General features: G+C 61.0%; 3 protein-coding genes across 4 annotated transcripts; 1 reads left to right on the plus strand and 2 right to left on the minus strand.

Annotated features, from left to right (window-relative positions):
• Nucleotides 1-1,102: 1,102 nt before the first annotated feature.
• CNOT3 (CCR4-NOT transcription complex subunit 3) lies at nt 1,103-11,042 on the plus strand. 2 transcript variants are annotated; one of them, XM_036743404.1, is made up of 18 exons: nt 1,103-1,381; nt 2,617-2,689; nt 2,776-2,843; nt 3,118-3,192; nt 3,601-3,690; nt 3,783-3,911; nt 4,004-4,099; nt 6,397-6,616; nt 6,708-6,841; nt 7,029-7,085; nt 7,194-7,494; nt 7,589-7,712; nt 8,079-8,277; nt 8,623-8,722; nt 8,809-9,007; nt 9,474-9,606; nt 9,749-9,874; nt 10,739-10,837. In XM_036743404.1, exons 2-18 carry the CDS (start codon nt 2,665-2,667, stop codon nt 10,835-10,837), a joined length of 2,175 nt encoding a protein of 724 aa, XP_036599299.1. In that variant the 5' UTR covers nt 1,103-1,381; nt 2,617-2,664. The 2 variants fall into 2 exon arrangements, with proteins under 2 accessions (XP_036599299.1, XP_036599300.1); XM_036743405.1 differs by lacking the exon at nt 1,103-1,381 and having other exon boundaries at nt 2,665-2,689; nt 10,739-11,042.
• Nucleotides 11,000-12,940, minus strand: LENG1 (leukocyte receptor cluster member 1). Its single transcript, XM_036743408.1, has 4 exons — nt 12,723-12,940; nt 11,874-12,050; nt 11,493-11,737; nt 11,000-11,246 (listed from the first exon to the last, which is right to left on the minus strand). The coding sequence occupies exons 1-4, from the start codon at nt 12,852-12,854 to the stop codon at nt 11,054-11,056; spliced, it is 747 nt and encodes a 248-aa protein (XP_036599303.1). The 5' UTR covers nt 12,855-12,940; the 3' UTR covers nt 11,000-11,053.
• A 107-nt stretch (nt 12,941-13,047) lies between these two features.
• TMC4 (transmembrane channel like 4) lies at nt 13,048-18,973 on the minus strand. The gene is made up of 15 exons (XM_036743406.1): nt 18,835-18,973; nt 17,982-18,207; nt 17,655-17,800; nt 17,341-17,573; nt 16,932-17,068; nt 16,681-16,828; nt 16,234-16,401; nt 15,909-16,072; nt 15,676-15,802; nt 15,352-15,449; nt 14,814-14,997; nt 14,542-14,672; nt 13,739-13,894; nt 13,579-13,657; nt 13,048-13,495 (listed from the first exon to the last, which is right to left on the minus strand). Exons 1-15 carry the CDS (start codon nt 18,887-18,889, stop codon nt 13,427-13,429), a joined length of 2,121 nt encoding a protein of 706 aa, XP_036599301.1. The 5' UTR covers nt 18,890-18,973; the 3' UTR covers nt 13,048-13,426.
• Between the last annotated feature and the right edge of the window lie 178 nt (nt 18,974-19,151).

Raw genomic sequence — 19,151 nt, forward strand, 5'->3', positions numbered from 1 at the left:
GCTGGGGTCTTGTGTGTGTGGGGAAGTGATGGCATCCTCTTCTCTGGCCTCAGTTTCCCTCCTCCTGATAGCAGGAGGGTCCATTTTACAGAGGGAGAAGCCTCGGCCCTTGGACCAATCGGGTCTTTCTCCTGCCAGGCCCGCCCCCTCATTGGTGGCTCACGGAGGAGTGGCGGCTGCGGCAGCCAACCGCGCGGCGGCTACTCTAGTCTGTCTCTGTCTCTCTGTCTCTCTGTCTCTCTCCCCCCCCCCCCCCGGGACCCGCCCTCTACCCGTTGTCTAATGGGCGCAGAGCCCTGGCTCCTGCCTCGATCACGGCCGCGAGGGCTCCGGGCTGCGGACCGAGGCCCTAAGAGAGGCCGGGCCTTCTCTACTGAGGAGGGAGGGAGGGAGAATCGGGCCCCGAGGGGAGTCCAGACAAAACCGCTCGCTCTGACCCCGCCTCTCGGCCAATACCGGAGCGTAGGATGCCGACGCCCGCCACTGAACGCGGCCCTGCGGACAGTCTGACGGTCGCCGCAAGCTTGGGAACGCCCCCAAGCCGCTGGAGGCGGGGCCGGAGCCAGGGCTGACCAATGGCGAGGCCACTCCCGTCTGACGGACGCCTCGAGTCTCACACTGCCGTGTTGTTGTCCACGGGAGGTAGGGCTGGGACCAATGAAGCCCTGCCTAGGTTCCCTCCCTTGGCCAATGGCAGGAGGCTAAAGCGCTACCTAGAGCCCGTGAAACTTCGCCTAGGCTCAGACTGATGCCGCAGGCTCCGGCTCCGCCCCCTCGACCAATAGGACAAAGGTGGGGCGGGGAGGACGGACGCCAGCCTATGGCGCCGCGACGGCTGCCTGACTGACGCGTCTGCCCTCGCGCCGGCGTGTTGTGCCTGGAGGGGTGGGAGTCTGGAGGGGAGGATGTGGGAGGCGGGCCGGGCTCGTTGTTGTCCAATCGGCGGCTGCTGCCCGCCGTGCGGCCAATGGATTCTGGGCGCAGCGGCGCGGAGCGGCCAATGGGCGGGCGCGGCCGGGGCGCGCGGGCGGGGCGGGGCCGGGCCGGGGGCGCAGACGAGGCCGCCGCCGCTGCCGCCGCTGCCGCCGCCGCCGCCATCTTGGAGCCGGCCAGGGCCGCTTCCGCCGAGCAGCGAGCGAGCGGAGCCACCGCACCTGGCCTCAGAGCCCCGGGAGCCCTCCCCGGCCCCCCGGGAGCCCTTCCCGGCTCGCGCCGGTGTCACGAGAGCTCCTGGGCCTGTCGCGATAGGCGCCCACCCAGGCGCCGCCCCCTCTGCCCGCCCGCCCGCCACTGGGAGCCTGAGGCCGGGCCCCGGCCCAGGCCCGGCCTCCGGAGGCCGCGGAGGAGCCGCCGAGGAGCCAGGAGCCGCCGGGCCTGTGTGGTGAGAGCGCCGCCCTGCCCGGGCCGTGGGGTCTTGCCGTCCGGGGGGGCTGTGCCCCTGCCGCGGAGCCGGCCCCCCAGGGGGTCGTGGCCCCCAAGAGCATCATACCCCTGCTGCAGAGCCGGCCCCCAGGGGTCGTGCCCCTCCTCCCAACAGCATCATGCCCCTGCTGCAGAACCTCCTCTCTCCGGGTCGTGACCCCCCAAGAGCACCATGTCCGTGTCGTGGAGTTGACCCCCCCAAAGGGGTCGTGCCCCCAAGAGCCGGTCCCCCCTCCCCGGGTCGTGCCCCCCCCTTAAGAGCACCATGTTCCCCAAGAGCACCGTGCTCCTGCCGTAGAGTGGGTCTGCACTATGCTGCTGCTCCAGAGCCTCACCCCGGGGTCGTGCCCCCTCCCAAGAGCCCTTGGCCTGGAGGTGGCCTGATCCCTCCCCATCCCCGCTGGCCAGGCCTCACCGTAGAGCTGGTCTCCGGGGCTGCGGGTTTCCCCCACTCCGTGGGACCCAAGCTTCTGCGGCAGGACCCCTCTCCCCGCCAGGGTCATGCCCCTGCAGTAGAGCCCAGACTTCCATGGCCCACCCTGGCTCCCTGGTGTTTAGAGCCTTGCCTTTGTCCTGCAGTGCCCCAGAGGAAGGGTCTCCCCAGGTTCTTCTCCTAGAGCTCCCGCCTTCAGGGTGGGTGTGGTAGTCTGACCCCGACTTCATCTCTTGGCTTGATTCTTTATCCTCCCTGGGGTGGGGGGGCCCTGCAAGCTGGGGGGCAGGAGCAGGCTCCCTGTTCTTGGGAAGGGGCTGGCAGAGGGACGCTTTCCCCCATTAAAGGTGGCACATCCAGGCACCTTATGTCGGCCCCCCTTGGGGTCCGCTGTGGGCTCCCTGGGTAGGAGAGCCAGCCTTCTGTTCCAGAAGTGGCCAGGCTTCTGTCTGCCTGGTGTGCGAATGACAGAGACCTTGGAGCTGTCAGTAGTCACCCCACCAAGGAAGGCAGCTTGGAGCCACTCCCCTGTGGTAGATCTCAGCCTAGCTTCTCTCCCTTTGTGGCGTTCTTGGCCGATCCCCACGGGGCTGCTGCCCTTGAGCTACAGGGGGAGAGCCGCCTTCCTGCCATACTAGGGATGCCAGGAGAAGTTGGGGTGCAGGCAGGAGTCTCCTCATAACTGGTTCTTGAGCTGCAACCCTGATGGGAGGGGCCCAGGCTCCAAACCCTCACCTCTGTCCCTTCCGTTCCCTCTGCAGTATCTGACTCTGGGAGCATGAAGAGCAGGTGTCTCTAGGGCAGGAAAGATGGCAGATAAGCGAAAACTCCAAGGTATGGGGTCCCCCTCCTGTCCTCTTCTCCTTCCCACCCCCAAGCCCGACTCCACTGGCCCCATGACTCTCTCATCATCACCCCAGGTGAGATTGATCGCTGCCTCAAGAAGGTGTCCGAAGGAGTTGAGCAGTTTGAGGACATTTGGCAGAAGGTGACGAGGCTGGGTGGAAGGAGGCTGAGATCCCTGGGTCCCTGAGAGGGCAGAGGCCGGGAGGTTGGAAGGCTAGACTCCCGGGTCCCTGAGGGGAAACTGGCTCGCGTCGAGTTGAAGGGGTGTGGGTCCCCAGACAATTGAGGAGCAAGAACACTTTCCTCTTGAGTCTATGCTTTTCTTTCCATCTGGTTGCACTTTACCTGGCATGACCTTGAGGGATGGGGTAAAGAATTGGGGCTCCCACCGAGCCTTGATCTTTTTCCTTTATCAGCTTCACAATGCAGCGAATGCCAACCAGAAGGAGAAGTATGAGGCTGACCTGAAGAAGGAGATTAAGAAGCTACAGGTGTGTGTGTTTGTGGGGGAGGGAAGATGGCACATAGGCCTGCAGCCTATCTGGTTGCCTGCTAGGAGAGAGGGCAGCTCATTTAACAGAATTTGTTGGCTTGTCTGCTGTGTGTAGACAGCAAAGGTTGTAGTGGGTTTCCCATCCCTGCAGCTCTCCCAGCCAAGACTGCGTGCCCATTTGTGAGGGTGGGCTGTAGAGGGCTTAGTCTTGGGTAAAAATAGCCCCCAGATGCCTTCCTGCTTGGCCCTCTTTCTGAGGAGCCCGTGGTCCAGTACTGCACGTGCACGCTGTGAGGGGTGGCTAGTACATCGAGTGAGCTTCAACAGGGCAGGGTTTCTGGCAGGAGACGGGAGGACCCAGGGCTCTGGCTGTGGATGTGCTCACTCTGGTTTCTCTCGTTTCCAGAGGCTGAGGGACCAGATCAAGACATGGGTGGCTTCCAACGAAATCAAGGACAAACGGCAGCTCATCGACAACCGCAAGCTAATCGAGACGGTAGGAGGAGGAGGGTAATCTTAGGAGACTGGCCGGAGTCGGGTGCGGGAGGGCCAGCAACCCCCATAGCCTTCCTCTCTCTCGAACTGCAGCAAATGGAACGATTCAAGGTTGTGGAACGGGAAACAAAGACCAAAGCTTACAGCAAAGAGGGGCTTGGCCTGGCCCAGAAGGTGGACCCGGCCCAGAAGGAGAAGGAGGAGGTCGGCCAGTGGCTCACTGTGAGTGCGTGGGTCCTGGGCGAGGACAGGGAGCTTGGCTGGACAGTGGCCCTGAGCTCATCGATGCCTCGCTTCCCTCCTCCTCTGCTCAGAACACCATAGACACCCTCAACATGCAGGTGGACCAGTTTGAGAGTGAAGTGGAGTCGCTGTCTGTGCAGACGCGGAAGAAGAAGGGGGATAAGGATGTGAGTTGTGGGGAGCTTAGGACTAGAGCCAGGAGGCCGCTGGTGGGGGGGGCCCCAAAGTGGGCAGAGGGTGCTGTCTCTGTGGGCATTTGGGTCCTTAGGGGTATGGGCCTGAATGCATGCAATCCCAGGGATGCTGGCCCAGCATGAGTTTGTAGTCTGGGAGGCTGGATTGAAGGTGGCAGAATCTGAGGGGCTTGGCAGCTTGAGTCACCTACAGGAGAACAGAGGGCCTGCTCTCCATGGTGTTTGAGGGTCTTTGTGGAGCCTGTTGGTCTGCCTGCCAAGCTTTGTGTCCTGGTGGGGTTGCAGGAACTTGGAGCCTGGGCGCAGGGGTCTGTAGTGAAAAGCGTCCTGAATCCTAGGGTTTGTAGGCCAGGCAGAAGCCAGGGGCCTTCATGTCAGGAGGGATCTGGTGGCCCAGATTGGGGGGATGTTCTTTTCATAGGTGGCTGCACCCCGGGGGCTGTGGCAGCTAGCAGCCTCAATATGGGGTCTTTGCTTGTTAGACAGCTGGCAGCTGGGGGTCATCAGCTAGGTGCCATACTCTGTAGAGACTGGAAGGCTGAAAGCTGAGGGGTGGGGCTGGGGATCCAGATGCTGGTGTCTACAAGGACTGAGAGCCTTAGGGCTTAGATGCTAGAGTTTGGGAATATTGGTATCCTGAAAACTGGGTTCTGTAGATGCTAGGAGTCTGCTATGTGATGTCCAAGGATTGGGGACCCCTATGCTTTGGTCTGTAGAACTTCAAAGGCGAAGTCAAGTCTGGGGGCTAGAAGCCAAGATCCTAGGAACTTTGGATGCAGTGTCTGTTTCCTAGAACAGTACTAGAACAGTATATTGTAACCTATACCAGAACAAGAATCCCCACTCTGACGTTTCCAACAAATGATCATTTAATCATTGTCTCGAGACCTTAAATAAGGGGGAACTTTTATGCTTGGATATGTGAAGGCTGAGGGTCTGGATCTAGGAATGAGGATGCTAAGGTCTGGGTGGACCCTGAGGGCTTGGTTGGTGGGGACTTTGGACTCCCAGAGCCTGGCACAGTGTCTGGTATAGAGTGGGCACATAACGTGCCGGTTGACTAATCGGCTGATTTCTTCTGGGGCTGGAGGCTTGGTTGTAAGGCTCTTTGGGAGGTGGGAGCATGGATGCAAAGGTTTAAAAGGAGGGCAGCAAATTAGAGACTTGGAACAATCGTGTTAGCAATTGGAGACCACGCTTTTAGGGTGTGTTGGGTGAGGGCAGGGGGCTTGGAAGCTGATAACTATGGGTCTGAGTTGGGCTAGAAGCTAGGGTTATTAGTGCTAATGTCTCTGAGCAGCAGAGTCCCTGGTCTCTGGGTACTGGGACTTGGGGGCTGGTGGTTTGGATGATGGAGACTTAGGAGTTTGGAGGCCAGCTTGACCTGTGTCTCTGGATGGGCCACTGTAAGCCTGGGAGCTCTGGGCTTGTAAGAGCTGGGGGCCTAGATTCTAAAAGTGAGGAAGTTTGAGGAATTAGAGGCTAGGAGCTTGGATTCTGGGGTCCCCAAGGGCAAAGAGTCTGTATGTTTTGAAGTGTAAGAGAGTGTGTGTGTGCGCGTGCGCACTCAAATACATACAGTTCTTTGCCTGCCCCCTTTCCTGTGCTGCTGTCTCCTCTCTTGCTCTCGGAATAGTTCTGGCTCTAGCCTGGGGAGGTCTGTGGGTGCTGGACGCCAGGATACCAATGTCTGTCTGTCATTTAGCAACTGGGATCAGGTGCTAGGCTTTGTAGGTCCTGGCTCCTGTGGTCTCTTGGTACACCCTGGGCCCCTGGGGGTCTGCAGGGCCTGGGTCTTGGGGTTTGTAGGTCCTGGCTCCTGTGATCTCTTGGTACAGATTGGGCCCCTGGCGTTTGCAGGGCCTGGCTCCTGGGGTCTCTTGGTACAGATTGGGGTCCTGGGGTTTGTAGGGCCTGGCTCCTGGGGTTTCTTGGTACAGATTGGGCCCCTGGGGTCTGCAGGGCCTGGCTCCTGTGGTCTCTTGGTACAGATTGGGCGCCTGGGGTCTGCAGGGCCTGGGTCTTGGAGTTTGTAGGGCCTGGCTTCTGTGGTCTCTTGGTACAGATTGGGCTCCTAGGGTCTGCAGGGCCTGGGTCTTGGGGTTTGTAGGGCTTGGCTTCTGTGGTCTCTTGGTACAGATTGGGCTCCTGGGGTCTCCTGGTACAGATTGGGTCTTGGGGTGTATGAGGTGTGGATCCCGGCATCTATAGGGCCTGGGGGGTGCTGGGGGCTTGGGGTCCTGAACTGGCTCTCCCATGGCTGCCCACAGAAGCAGGATCGGATCGAGGGCTTGAAGCGCCACATTGAGAAGCACCGCTACCACGTGCGCATGCTGGAGACCATCCTGCGCATGCTGGACAACGACTCCATCCTGGTGGACTCGATTCGGAAGATCAAGGATGACGTGGAATATTATGTGGACTCCTCACAGGACCCCGACTTTGAGGAGAATGAGTTCCTTTATGATGACCTTGATCTCGAGGACATTCGTAAGGAGCCGCGGGGAGTGCAGGGAGGGCTCTGGGGGCCTGGCTCTGAGGCAGGGGCTCGGGAGCCTGGCCACATTCTCTTCCACCACAGCGCAGGCGCTGGTCGCCACTTCACCCCCAACCCACAGCCACATGGAGGATGAGATCTTTAATCAGTCCAGCAGCACACCCACCTCCACCACCTCCAGCTCTCCCATCCCGCCCAGCCCAGCCAACTGCACTACGGTGAGTTGAAGCCCAGCTCCTCAGAGGGCGGGGCCAGGGGCCAGGGCTGAACCTCTGGACTGCAAGGTCCCTAAGGGATGATGACGAGACCACACGGATGGCTTCCTGAGAGGATGGGGCCGAGATTGGGGCTGCAGTCGGGACCTGAGTTTCTTCAGACCCCCTAATTCTGTCTTCTGAATCCTAGGAAAACTCTGAAGATGACAAAAAGAGAGGACGGTCAACAGACAGTGAAGTGAGCCAGGTGGGGCCCCTCTTTCCCCTTTGTCTGAAGTTGGCTGGGCCCCAGGGTGCTGAAGGGAACACCGTTTCCTCCTCTGGGTCCTGATCGTTTCTCTTCTCTCGCCCTCAGTCTCCAGCCAAAAATGGCTCCAAGCCTGTCCACAGCAACCACCATCCACAGTCTCCTGCTGTGCCATCCAGCTACCCGGCTGGCCCTGCCCCTGCGCCCCCTGCACTGGGCAACGGGCCTGGCAGCAATGGGGCTCCTGTGGCACCTCCCAAAGCCAACCCTGCCCCAGGCCACAATGCCAGCACCCCTACCCCGTATGCCCAGGCTGTGGCCCCTCCTGCCCCGAGCACCGGCTCTGCTCAGCCCAGGCCACCCAGCGTCCAACCTGGCGGGAGCAGCAGCAAGCAGAACGGGGCTACCAGTGAGTGGAGGGCTGGAGCGGGGAAGAGGGGCATGTCGAGAAAGCGGCAGCCAAGAGAGCTTTTCCATCCAATGCTCTGTCCCTTGCCCCTTAGGCTATAGCTCCGTGGTGGCTGATAATTCATCAGAGCTGAGCCTGAGCAGCAGTGGGAGCAGCAGTAGCAGCAGCCAAGCCCTGGGTCCCCCTCCTGGTCCCCACAACCCACCACCCACCACCACGTGAGTCAGAGCCCCGGGCCAGGGGAGGCCAAGACAGGGACCTGTTTTGGTTTGGTTCTGAGAGGGCTTCTGGACACCCCGCTCCCTTTGGTCCCCACAGGCTTCCGCTAGGGTGCTTTATGGGTCCTAGCTGGCCCCATCTCCCGTGGGAGATGCCCCAGGGGGCCCCTGGCTTCCTGAGGAGGGGGACGCTTCCTCCTTTCTTGGGAGCACCCCAAAGGGTCCAGGCACCATCTTGCAGCCCATCCTAGCAACAGCCCTCATTTACTCATTAGCACTAGAACTGCTTCTTCTTATTCTGTGTCCTCATTTCTCATATTTGTGTGAGCCTTGACTTCCTTGTCTTGCCCTTTCTTCCACACCCAGGAAGGAGGCGGCTGGGGCGGCCCCAGCGGGGGCAGGGGGCGTGGGCGGGGGCTCAGGGAGTGGTGCTGGAGGACCCAGCCTCCTGGTGCCCCTGCCTGTGAACCCTCCCAGCTCCCCGACACCCAGCTTCAGTGAGCCCAAGGCAGCTGGGGCCCTGCTCAACGGCCCCCCCCAGTTCAGCACAGCCCCGGAAATCAAGGTGAGAGCCTCCCGTTGCATCTCTTGGCCTTTGGACCACTCCAAAGAGACTCTCCCATGGCACCTTCCCATCTTAGGCCGATCCCATCCCTTCCCGCAGCCTTAACTTCTTCATCTGCGAGCTGGGTGACCTCTTGCTGAGGTCCATGGGGAACTTCCCTAGTGCTCCCCAGCACCTGGGAGAGGAGTCAGAGGTTGTCTCTGTCCTGGCCTCCCCTTCCCTACCACCGGCAGAGGCAGTGCATGAAAGAACACCAGATGTGTGATAGAGTGATTTGGTTTCAAATCCTTCTCGTCTGCTTTCTGTCTATACGGTCTGGTCCGCTGTGCCTCACTCTGCCTCCAGGCTCCTGAGCCGCTGAGTTCCCTGAAGTCCATGGCAGAGCGGGCAGCCATCAGCTCCGGCATTGAGGATCCCGTACCTGCCCTGCACCTAGCCGAGCGCGGTGAGTGGGAGCCCTGGGGAAGCCGGGCCATGAGGGGAGCCCAGGTGGAGCGTCTCCTCCAGACATTCCCTGTCCTTCTCACCCAGACATGCTCCTGGGCAGCAGTTCAGCCCCTCCAGCCTCAGCCCAGCCACCCCTGCAACTGTCTGAGGTCAACATCCCCCTGTCGCTGGGCGTCTGCCCCCTGGGGCCTGTGGCCCTCACCAAGGAGCAGCTCTACCAGCAGGCCATGGAGGAGGCTGCCTGGCACCACATGCCCCACCCTTCGGATTCAGAACGCATCAGGTGAGTGAGTGCCCAGGGCCTGTGGCAGAAGCGACAAGGCAAGGTAGCCTATTCTAGTATCTGGGGTCTTTGGAAGAGTGCTACAGAGGAGATCCTGTACTTGTGGAGAAGGGGGTCACTGGGGACTGAGATTGTAGCTTGGGGGTCCTGATGGACTGGAGGGAGCTGGGCCTGGACCACCTTAGGAGGTAGGGCTCGAGTCCTTGGGACAGAACCTGGAAGCTAGGCTTCCGCTGGCTGCCTGAGGGGTGTGATGTATGGAGGAGGATGGGGGTCCTTGTGGGCAGAGTGGGAGGGGGTGAGAATCTTGGCAAGAGGGCGCAAGGGCAGTGCTGCCATGCGAGGACTTTGGAGATAGGCTGGATGCTGGGGGAGCCTGGACATGCCGGGTCACTGGAGCCCGAGGAGCCCCAAGGCCCAGGAACGGAGCTCGTCTTGACTGTCCTGCTTCCCTTGGCCTCAATAGGCAGTACCTGCCTCGGAACCCATGCCCAACCCCACTGTACCACCATCAGATGCCACCTCCTCACTCAGACACGGTGGAGTTCTACCAGCGCCTCTCAACGGAGACTCTGTTCTTCATCTTCTACTATCTGGAGGTAGGGCGGCAGAGGGAAGGGCTGGCCCCTCCCTAACCCCATGGCCCCACCTGGCCGTTCCCCTCTTCAGCCCTGTCCCAGGCATCCCTGGCAAAGGCCATCCTTGGGGAACCTTGACCCCCTGCCCTTTGACCCCTGCCAGGGCACGAAGGCTCAGTACCTCGCTGCCAAGGCCCTGAAAAAGCAGTCGTGGCGATTTCACACCAAATACATGATGTGGTTTCAGCGGCACGAGGAGCCCAAGACCATCACAGATGAGTTTGAGCAGGTAAGGGATCTCCAGCTCCGCCCCAAAGCCTTGGCTTCCTTGAATAGGCTCCTCCCACACCCAGGAAGGGGGCTGCGGAGGAGTGCCCCCAGCCCTGTGCCTTATGGTGCATTCTCAGGCTGCCTCCAAGTATTCTCAGCCTGGGGTCTGCCAACTTGGCTTAATTTCAGTATCATCGCCTTCCCTTGTTACCCCATGTATTTCATTATGCATTTAAAAACGTGATTCTGAGAAAGGGTCCGGGACACAAAAAAGGTGAAGCATTGGAGTGGGGGCGCCTTTAGCTTGGCATTGGTAAAACAGACAGAAGGTGGGGAGCGGAAATTCGTTGACTTCTGGTCACTGGCTTTATAACAAAGCTGCCAGATTCCAAGATCTTAAATCCTTTTATAAACTCGGATACCATGATACTCCAAAATGGTTTCTCACACTCTACTTCCTGGCACTCCTTCCTTTCACCACTGCCCTGGTGCTGGGGGGCATTATTCCCTGCCTCAAATTTTTCTTTAAAAAAATTCACATTCTATGGCGGGGTGGGGAACAAACCGCTGTGAGGCTAGGCATTGTCCAGCAGACCAGATTTCTGAATCAGCCATGTCTAAAGCCTACACATCTCAGTGTGCGCCCTGGGTGGTTTCTACCCTATATCCTGGGCCAAAAGAGAGTATCTCCTGCAGTTGTGAATGAAGGCCTCCACAGGGCTCCAACCCTGGCAGGCACCCCCCCGCTTCTGCCTCCAAAGTGGATGGAGGGGTCCCTAGAGATCACATGTTCAGCCCCTTCTTTGTTGAGATGAGGAAAACTGAGGCCCCGCCTGGAGGCTTTGGGCTGTGTGGTCTGACCCCCGCCTTTCTGTCTCCCCAGGGCACCTACATCTACTTTGACTACGAGAAGTGGGGCCAGCGAAAGAAAGAGGGCTTCACCTTTGAGTACCGCTACCTGGAGGACCGGGACCTGCAGTGACCCCTGCCCGCTGCCCCTCTCCCCCTCCTCCCCTGGCCCGCCTGACAGCCCCCCCCTTCCTGCCTGCCCCCAGCACTTGGGGCAAGGGACGGAGCTCAGGGCCAGGGACTCTCCTTCCCCCGCCCTCCCCAGCTGGGGAAGGACTTGTTTTTCGTAAACCTATTTTCATTTTTGAAGATATTTATGAATAAATAGTTTTATATGATGTCTGTGGTCCTAGCGCCGAGGGGGCCGGGCGAGCTGGGGGTGGAACTGAGAATTGTACTGCCTCTTGCGTTCGTCAGCCTCTTCCTCCTCTCCGGGCTGCTCTCCTCGAATGGTGGCCATCAAGGCCTCGGCCCGGGCCCGCTCGGCTGCTTCTCTCCTCAGACGCTCTGCCCGCAGCTGCTCCATCGAGGTTCTCCCAGGGCTGTGTGGGGACAAGGAAATGAGGGAGGGGCCCCAGACGCACCGGCTTCATTGGGGCTGTGAGTCATTTTGACTTAACCATCTGTGCCATGGGAGGGGGCATCCAAGCAGGTCCCTGCTCCTCAGGTTTCAGTTTCCCATGTGGAAAGTGGGGGAGGGGAAACTGGATGTGCTGATGGATTTCTTCCTAGACCCCATTTCTCCATCTGTTAAATGTGTGGACGGCTCACTGGCCCGAGCTCCTTACCTCTTGAGGCGCTGCTTCTCCAACTCCTTGTGACGGCAGCCCCCCTCGCTCCCCCTCTTCTTGCCCAACTGCCTCTTCAGCTCCCGCAGCGGGTCCAGGTGGCTCTTGGCTTTTTCATCGGGCACGGGGCCGCACTGCGTGCCCCTGGGCTCCGGAGGGAGCTGGTACCATGGAGGCTGAGTCTGTGCCTCGGCCGCACTCTGGCCCAGGTAGGTGAGGACACCCAGGGCCTTCTCCTGCTGTTCCTTTGGGATAGGGAGGAGGGAAGAGGAGGGGTCAGGGGAGGGGCTGGACCCTGCTCCCCCTGCCCCCAGGGGCCAGTCATTCTGGGTCAAGGGCTCTTGGGTAGGGTCGGGGAGGGCAGACCCCGCCCCCTCTTACCTGGGCCTGCCTCTTTTCTTCCTCGTACTCCCTGTTGCCCAGGGTCGCCCCCTTCCCCTCTTCCACCAGCTCCCGAAACAGGTCCACGGGGCGAGGGCCCTCCTGGGGCGCCTCCGTCCCCGCCGCAGGAAGGGGCGTCCGGTGGCGGGCTCTTTTCCGGAGGAGGTCGGTGCGGGCCTGGGAGATGATAACAAGAGTGTGTGCCCCGGGCCGCCCCGCACTCTGACCAGGGACACGGACGGGGCTGAGCGCCGAGTCTGCCGGTGGCACAAAGCGGGGAGGAGTGTGGTCACCAAGCCCTGTGGGGTGAAGGCGCAGCGGCTCCCCAGCGGAAGGCGGCCGCTGGTGGGTCTGGTCAAGTCTTGCTGGGGAAAAAGAGCAGGAGGCTTGGTGGACCCAGAGCAGCTGCTCAAGGATGAAATGGCAAAGGAGTGAGTGCAAACCAAGGCTGTGATGGAAGAAAGGGGCTCAGAGGCCGCGAGGTGCCTGCGTCCGTGAGAGCGCTGGGTTCCACCCATCCACGGACACTTATTCAATGCTCAGGCCGGGCCCTGAGCCGCTACGTGGGAGCCACGGCACTCAAGCCCACCCGGGATGCCCACTTGTGGGGGGCGCTGGTGCGGCAGGCCTCACAGGCTAGGGGGAGGCTCTGCTTTCCCTTCTCCCCAGCACCGCAGGGCGCCTGGGCCATCATTCTTGCTGCATCACCCTAGGTACGCGCTGAAGCTGCAACCCCAGTCTCCTCCACCCCCTAAAGAGGCAGAGAATGGACCCCACCTCCTCCGCGCACGCGCAATGGCTCCCGCCCCGCCTCGATCGCGCCTGCGCCCATGCCGCCGGGCCTCGTACCTCCTGTTGGGCCAGCAGCGCCCGCCGTTCCCGCTCCCGCTGCTCGTCCCGGGCCTGGGCTTCGTCCCGCCGTACACGGGCTACGTTGTCCTTATTTCGAACATGCCAACTCTTCTTCGGGAGGATATTCATGGTCCCGCGGGCGGCTTCTTCCTTCCGAGTTTTATTACCCCCGCCCTCGGCCCGCCCTCTTAACCGCGCTTCCTAGAGACTGCCGTGAGAACTCGCCCCGCCTCCCCACCCCAAGCGCTGATTGGTCGAAGAGACCCAGCCTCCCAGGAAGATGATGCGCAGTCGTGGCTCTTCCTGGGGGCCCCCGCCTCTGTCTGGGACTCGGGCAATTGATTGGCTAGTCTCTCTCCCGCCCCGCCCCGCCGCCTTTCCCCGATCGAGCCAAGCTCTGGGGGCGGAGCCGAGAGAAAGAGAAGAGCCGAGGGGATGAGGCTACGTTTATTGATAGGGCTTCGCTTGGGACGTGGACATCCAGGCGGCCCTTGCACCCCACGCCTCGTTGCCCCAGTCGGGCCGTCTAGCCAGGAGGCACTCTTTCCCAGAAGCCCCCGGGGCACCTCTGCCCCAAGGCCTTATGGGACTCGTGGTCTTCGTGCGTCCCAGTCCTGGCGGTGAGAGTTGGACGGAGCCTTCTTCCCCCTCCTCTCCTCTCTCATCCCGCGGCGGCGGCGGCGGCGGCTCCCGGCTGCGGATCAGAGGTCCCGCTCCTCCCTGCTGAGCTCCACAATCCTCTGGGCCAGCAGCACTTTACTTTCGCTCTCCTGAGGACAAGGGAGTCGAAGCGAATGAAAGGGCAAACGATGATGCCCGGCCAGCCCCATCCCGTCCCTTGGCGTCCTCTCACCATCTGTAAATGCCCTTTCAGCTTGGAGACCAGGCGGCCGTAGGAACTGGCCAGCGTCAGGGTGTAGACCATCAGAACGCTGGGGGGAGAGGAGGCATGAAGAGGGGCCCAAAGCTCTCCTCCCCTTTGGTGGCCCTCGCCCCGGGCGTCCCTGCCTCACCTGGACACCAGCATGAGGGGCACAGCGAAGCTTAGGGTCCCCAGGAAGAAAAGAAAGTCCCGAGCACCCTGGGACAGACCCTGGATGGCGTTAGGTATGGCAGCCCAAATGTTCGATTGGCCCCGGAAGGGGCCACATAGCTTGGACGGCGGGATCCTAGAAAGAGGAATCACTGGAGACAGGGGCCGAATCCAGCCTGGGGCCAGGGATGGGTCAGGGAGCACCGGATTCAGAGTGGCCGTCCTTGGCGGTGAAGCCTAGCGCTGTCCCGGCCCCATCGGTAGGAGGGGCAGGACCTCCGGCAGCCCCGTGCCGCCCCGTCCCCGCCCCGTCGGTAGGACGGGCAGGACCTCAGGCAGCCCCGTGCCGCCGCATCCCCGCCCCGTCGGTAAGAGGGGCAGGACCTCAGGCAGCCCCGTGACGCCTAGTCCCTCCGGCAGCCCGGTGCCGTCCCGTGCCCTCCCTGTCGGTAGGATGGGCAGGACCTCCTGCAGCCCCGTGCCGCTCCATCCCCGCCCCGTCGGTAGGACGGGCAGGACCACCGGCAGGCCGGTGCTATCTTTGTTCTGGTTCAGCCTCTGATTTGGTGCGTGGTTTGGGGAACTCTTCCTTTTCCCCTTTGTAAAATAAGAGCAGACACAAAAGATGCCGTGCCTGTTGGGCGCTCCCTAGGAGCCTGACTCCCACCTAGCAGGGCTCGGGGCGCACCTTTCTGAGGACTCTGCCCTTACAAAGCATCCACCTGACAACGACAAGCTTTCGTGGGAGGGGTCTGGGGGAGGGAGGACGCCCTCAGCACTCACACGAAAATGCCGTAGAGCACGGGGACAGCCGAGATGGCCAAGCCCAGGAGCAGGACCAGGGGGAAGAAGAAGTTGGCTGTGGAGGCCCGGAAGGTGCGAGAGGCCGGAGAGAAGAAGGTGAAGAGCGTAAGCTGTAGGGGAGGGGGGTGGTCAGGGGACCAGACGCGGCCACACTGCAGTCCCATCCCTCTCCTCCCTAAATTCGCGCCGGCTGCCACGCGCCCCCTCCCTCCACTCCATCCGAGTCCCGGGCGTCAAGGCACACCCCTCACCCTCTTTAGGTAGAAGGTAAGCAGTAGTTTGGCTGTGTTGAGCAGCGCCAGGAGGGGGCAGTAGAAGCCCCCTACCCACACCAGCGTCTGCCCGTATACCAGCCCCAGCACCTCCTCTGGGACCTGGAACTCCATGGTCCCCACCAGACGGCCCAGACGGCCTCCGCACATATCTCCCAGGAGTCTGGAAAAGAAACGAGAGGAGAATCCGGCTCAATTCATCCTTTGCTGTACTCCAGCGCCGGCTTTTCCGTTCAACTCCCCGGCTTGCCACGTCCCTGGTCTGGACACCCAGTGGGCATCCTCTAACTCCTCCGACTCTACGCACTAAAAGCACGACCCAAACGCCGGGGGAGAGGAGGCGGGGTCTAATGAAGGGGCGGATCCCATAGAACTGATGGAAACAACGGATTTCTGGAGAAGAGGACGGGGCTGGCCAGGAGAGGAAAAAAAATCTCCGTGAAGGGAAGGATGGAGAGGGCAGGGCCGCTTGGAAGGGCCGCGGAGAGGTGCGGGTGGCAGTGGGACTGGAGCGTACTTGCGCGGGAACTGGACCAGCAGAGGGATGGCCAGGCAGGTCAGCAGGTCAAACAGCAGCAGCTTGTACATCTCCTGTCCCACCCGAGTCTCCCAACACTGGGGATGGGGTTGGGGGTCGGTCAGGTAAAACCCAGGGTCTCCCCTTCTCCTTGCCCCCGCCCCCTCGGGGACCGTGCATCCCTGGCCCTTGTCCCCTAGAGGTTCCCGGTGTCCTATGCCCCTTGGGGCCACAGGGTTCCCCCCCAGGGTCAGCCCTTTCCCCCCTCCCCCGGAGGTCCAGGTATCCCCAGCCCTGTCCCCTTCTCTGTGATCCTGGCATCACCGGTAAGTTGCTGTAGTCATAGCCGCACGTGGCACAGGCCTCTGCCTCAGGGTTGCCTCCACAGGTGATCTGATTCCAGAGGGATATGAGCAGGACCACGAGTGAGGCCAGGCGGAGAAACACGGTCCTAGGTGGGGGGAAGGGAAGGTGGTATGTGAAGTGATAGTGGAGTCCAAACTGGGTGTGCAAGGTGCTAGGTCTGACCGCAGAGCCATTCCCTCTGACTGGGCCACCTGAAAAGGATGAATTGGACCTGGCGGCTCCGCGTGTAGCCCTCCAGACTGGTGATAAGGGTGAAGATGGGTGGCAGGATGAGGTTAGCCACGGATATGAAGATGGACGGTAGAAAGGCGACCAGCAGATTCAGTATCGGGGTCTCCTGGACCACAGGATCTTCCTGAGATGGGAGAAAGGGGCTGGGGAGCAGACCTGGCAGGATGCTCTATCCCTTGCCCTCAAGGGTCTCAGCTCCCCCCAGAATCCCGGCCCCTTTTCCCTGGCCACAGGGTCTCCTGCACCTTGTCCACTGGACCCATCCCTTCGGCATCTGGGCCACACCTGCAGATTATTGTAGGGATCCGTGGCCCAGTAGACCCCATAGAAGGCCGCCCCCAGCAGAGCCAGCACCAGCAGGTTGAGCACTATCCTAGACACCCACAGACTAGCCCATTGCGCCCGGGTCCGGGTCTCTGCGCGCTTCCTCACAGAGGCTTCCTCCAGCTCCACCTGTGGCAGAGACAGGGAGAACAGACCTCAGGCACTGGGCCTGGGGAAGGCTGGCAGCTGGCCCTTCCCTTGCACCTTCCCTCTCCATTCTAGGTTCCCCCTGAGTCATGATCTTGCTCAAGACTCCCAGTGCTCTCAGTTTGCCCCCTCTGCTGGGGCCCTCTCTGGCTTCCCAAGACCATGTCCCACCTCTTGAAGTTCTAAGCCCCGCTCCCTAGCCCAAGCCTAGGCTTCCAGGCCCTGTCTATGGTCCTTCTCTCTCAGCCACCCTGGAAGCACCTGCAGCTCATAGCGTATGGCTCGCCTTCGGAGCTCCACAGGGCCAGCGCCCTGCAGTCCGAAGTCCCAAGCGGAGAAGACACGGTGGCTGTAGCTGGTCAGAGCCCCAGACTCACTCAACAGGGTCTGCTTCAGTCCTGACACCGACCTGGGGGGAAGGCGGGGGGAGAGGAGAGTGGGGCTGAGGGTGCTGGAGATTTATGGGGAGGCGGGGAAGGAAGGCCTGGGCCCAGGGCCCTTGGAAAACCTACCTTCGGAGAATCAGGAGGAGGCAGAGGAAGCCAGAGACAAGTATGGACAGCAGGTAGGCAACTGGCAGCTGGAAGGTGCCACCTGCCAGTTCAACTGGGTAGAAACCATAGAAGAGGGGGGACCACTCCAGATGACCCTGTGAGTAAAACAAGAGGCAGACAATGACAAAAGTGGCTGGCGATGGGGCTGTACAGAAAGGGGAGAACTTAGGATGGGGAATCGGGACCAGAGCCCACTCTGCCTAATCGGTGACCACTGGGCATCCTTGTCCGCAGACAGCCTCAGTTTCTTCCTCTAAAATGGGACTGGATTCAGGCTGTTGTTCTGCTCTGAAGTTCTGTGGTCTAATTCTAGAGGACAGGTGCTGGGGCGGGGTGGGGCAGATATTCAGGGTGAGGGGATCCTTACCTCTCCAGAGAGCAGGTTGGTGAGGTGTGTGGCGTAGTCCACAAGGCCCTGGGGCACAGGGTCATAGGGTCCACAAGACTTATGGTCCCCAGGTGAGGGTGGCTCTGGGATGGGACCCAACAGGAGGAGAGGCAGCAAGATCAGAAGTCCTTGGAACAAGGCCCCCAGAATGTTCAAACCAAGCAGGAAGCGAAGGAGTCCAAAGTAGGACTCAGTACCTGCCCCATACTGGCCTGGAGGGAGAAGGGAGATGTCAAGGATCTCACAGTCCAGCCCCCACTGGGGGACCTGGGTGGCCCATCAGCCCCACTCACCCCCAATCTTCGTCAGTATGGTCCTCCAGGGTACCAGCATCTTTGGGGCTCCAGCCAAGCGAGCCCAAGCTCGGCCCAGGAGCAGGGCCCCCTTGGATCCCCGAATGCCTGACACTGCCTTTGTTTCCTGGCATGCGTGAAGCTTCCTGGGGAAAGGTGAGCAGAGACACAAGGACTTGAAAAACAATAGATGGAAGAGGAAAGAGGAAGAAAACATTGCCAGCTGGGGGGGGTGGAGGCGTGGAAAAGCCACCCCTCAGGATCAGAGCCAGAGCCAGAGGGAGAGGAAAGGGCAAGGCAGAAGCTAGGTTAGGGTCAGGCTCTCACCACAGAAGCCGTTTGGCCTCCATGGGCCAGGGCAGGTCTCGAAAGGCCTGGGATTCTGGGGGCTCCTCTGGGGATGTCCCGGGGGCAGTTTTCCTTTGTGACCAGCTCTCCTGATCGCTGTGCTCCAGAGGTGACTCTGGGTCTCCCCAGGGGCGAACACCCGGCCCTCTGTATCTCACTGTGGCCGAGCTAGGGAGCTCGCTCAGTAGGGTTGCCAGCGATGGGCCTGAGGTGTGTGGGAAAGAGAAAGGACAGGGAGGCTCTAGGGGGCCCCACCCTCCCCATCTTGAAGTATGCCCTTCCAGTGGAGGGAAGGGGGCATATGTACCCACTCTCCTAGCTCACGTCTCCATGGTCTGAGGCAAACCTTCCCCCAGGTGACCACGGGATCCTGTTATCCAGCCCCCTCCGGATCCCCGTGTCCCTTTGCCAGTCCTTTCCTTTGAGGATCTAAGCCTTCCCTCCCTGCTCCCCCTTCCCTTCATTCTGATACTTGTTTTTCCCACTGGGAGAGCCAGGCATCCCCTCCCCCAGTCCTCTCAGGATCCAAGCATCCCCAGGGGAACCAAGCCTTCCTCACTTTTTATAGTCTGTAACAATTCCTCTCCCAGCTTGTCAGGGAGTCCAGCATCCCCTCCCCCAGTCTAATCCCCTAAACCACCCAGAAGTTGTTTCCCTAGACCCCACCCTCTCTGGGGTCCATAGCATCCCCTCCCTCCCCCACTGGGACTTTGCCCTGGGGCTCTAGGGCACTTCCTTCTTCCTTTCAGAGGGCTTAGGGATAGAGTCTGAGGTTATGGCTCCCCTACTATCCTTTCGGGAGCTCCTCTTTCTCTCCCCCACCCCCACCAACCTGGGCCAGGCCCCCCAGGGATCCAATCCTCTCCAGGTCCTCCTCGGGCCTCCATTCTCGGTCTCTGTCCCTGGGGCTATTGCAGGGCTTGAAATCTGAGTGCCCAGGTAAGGCCAGGGCGGGGCTAGCCCCTCCCACTCCTGGAAATATGTTCTCCCAGCAGTGCTCTGGGCACTAGCCCTGTGGCCCTAGGGCGCCTGACGCGATGCCTGCCGGGGGCTGTAGTCCAGAGCCCACCTGCCTGGCAGAAGTAAGCCCTGCCCTTCCTTACTCTCAAAAAAAAAAAAGGAAACCTCAGGGCTGGGTAGGCCAGGGGC

This window comes from Trichosurus vulpecula, chromosome 2 (assembly GCF_011100635.1).
Source record: "Trichosurus vulpecula isolate mTriVul1 chromosome 2, mTriVul1.pri, whole genome shotgun sequence".
Taxonomy (NCBI): domain Eukaryota; kingdom Metazoa; phylum Chordata; class Mammalia; order Diprotodontia; family Phalangeridae; genus Trichosurus; species Trichosurus vulpecula.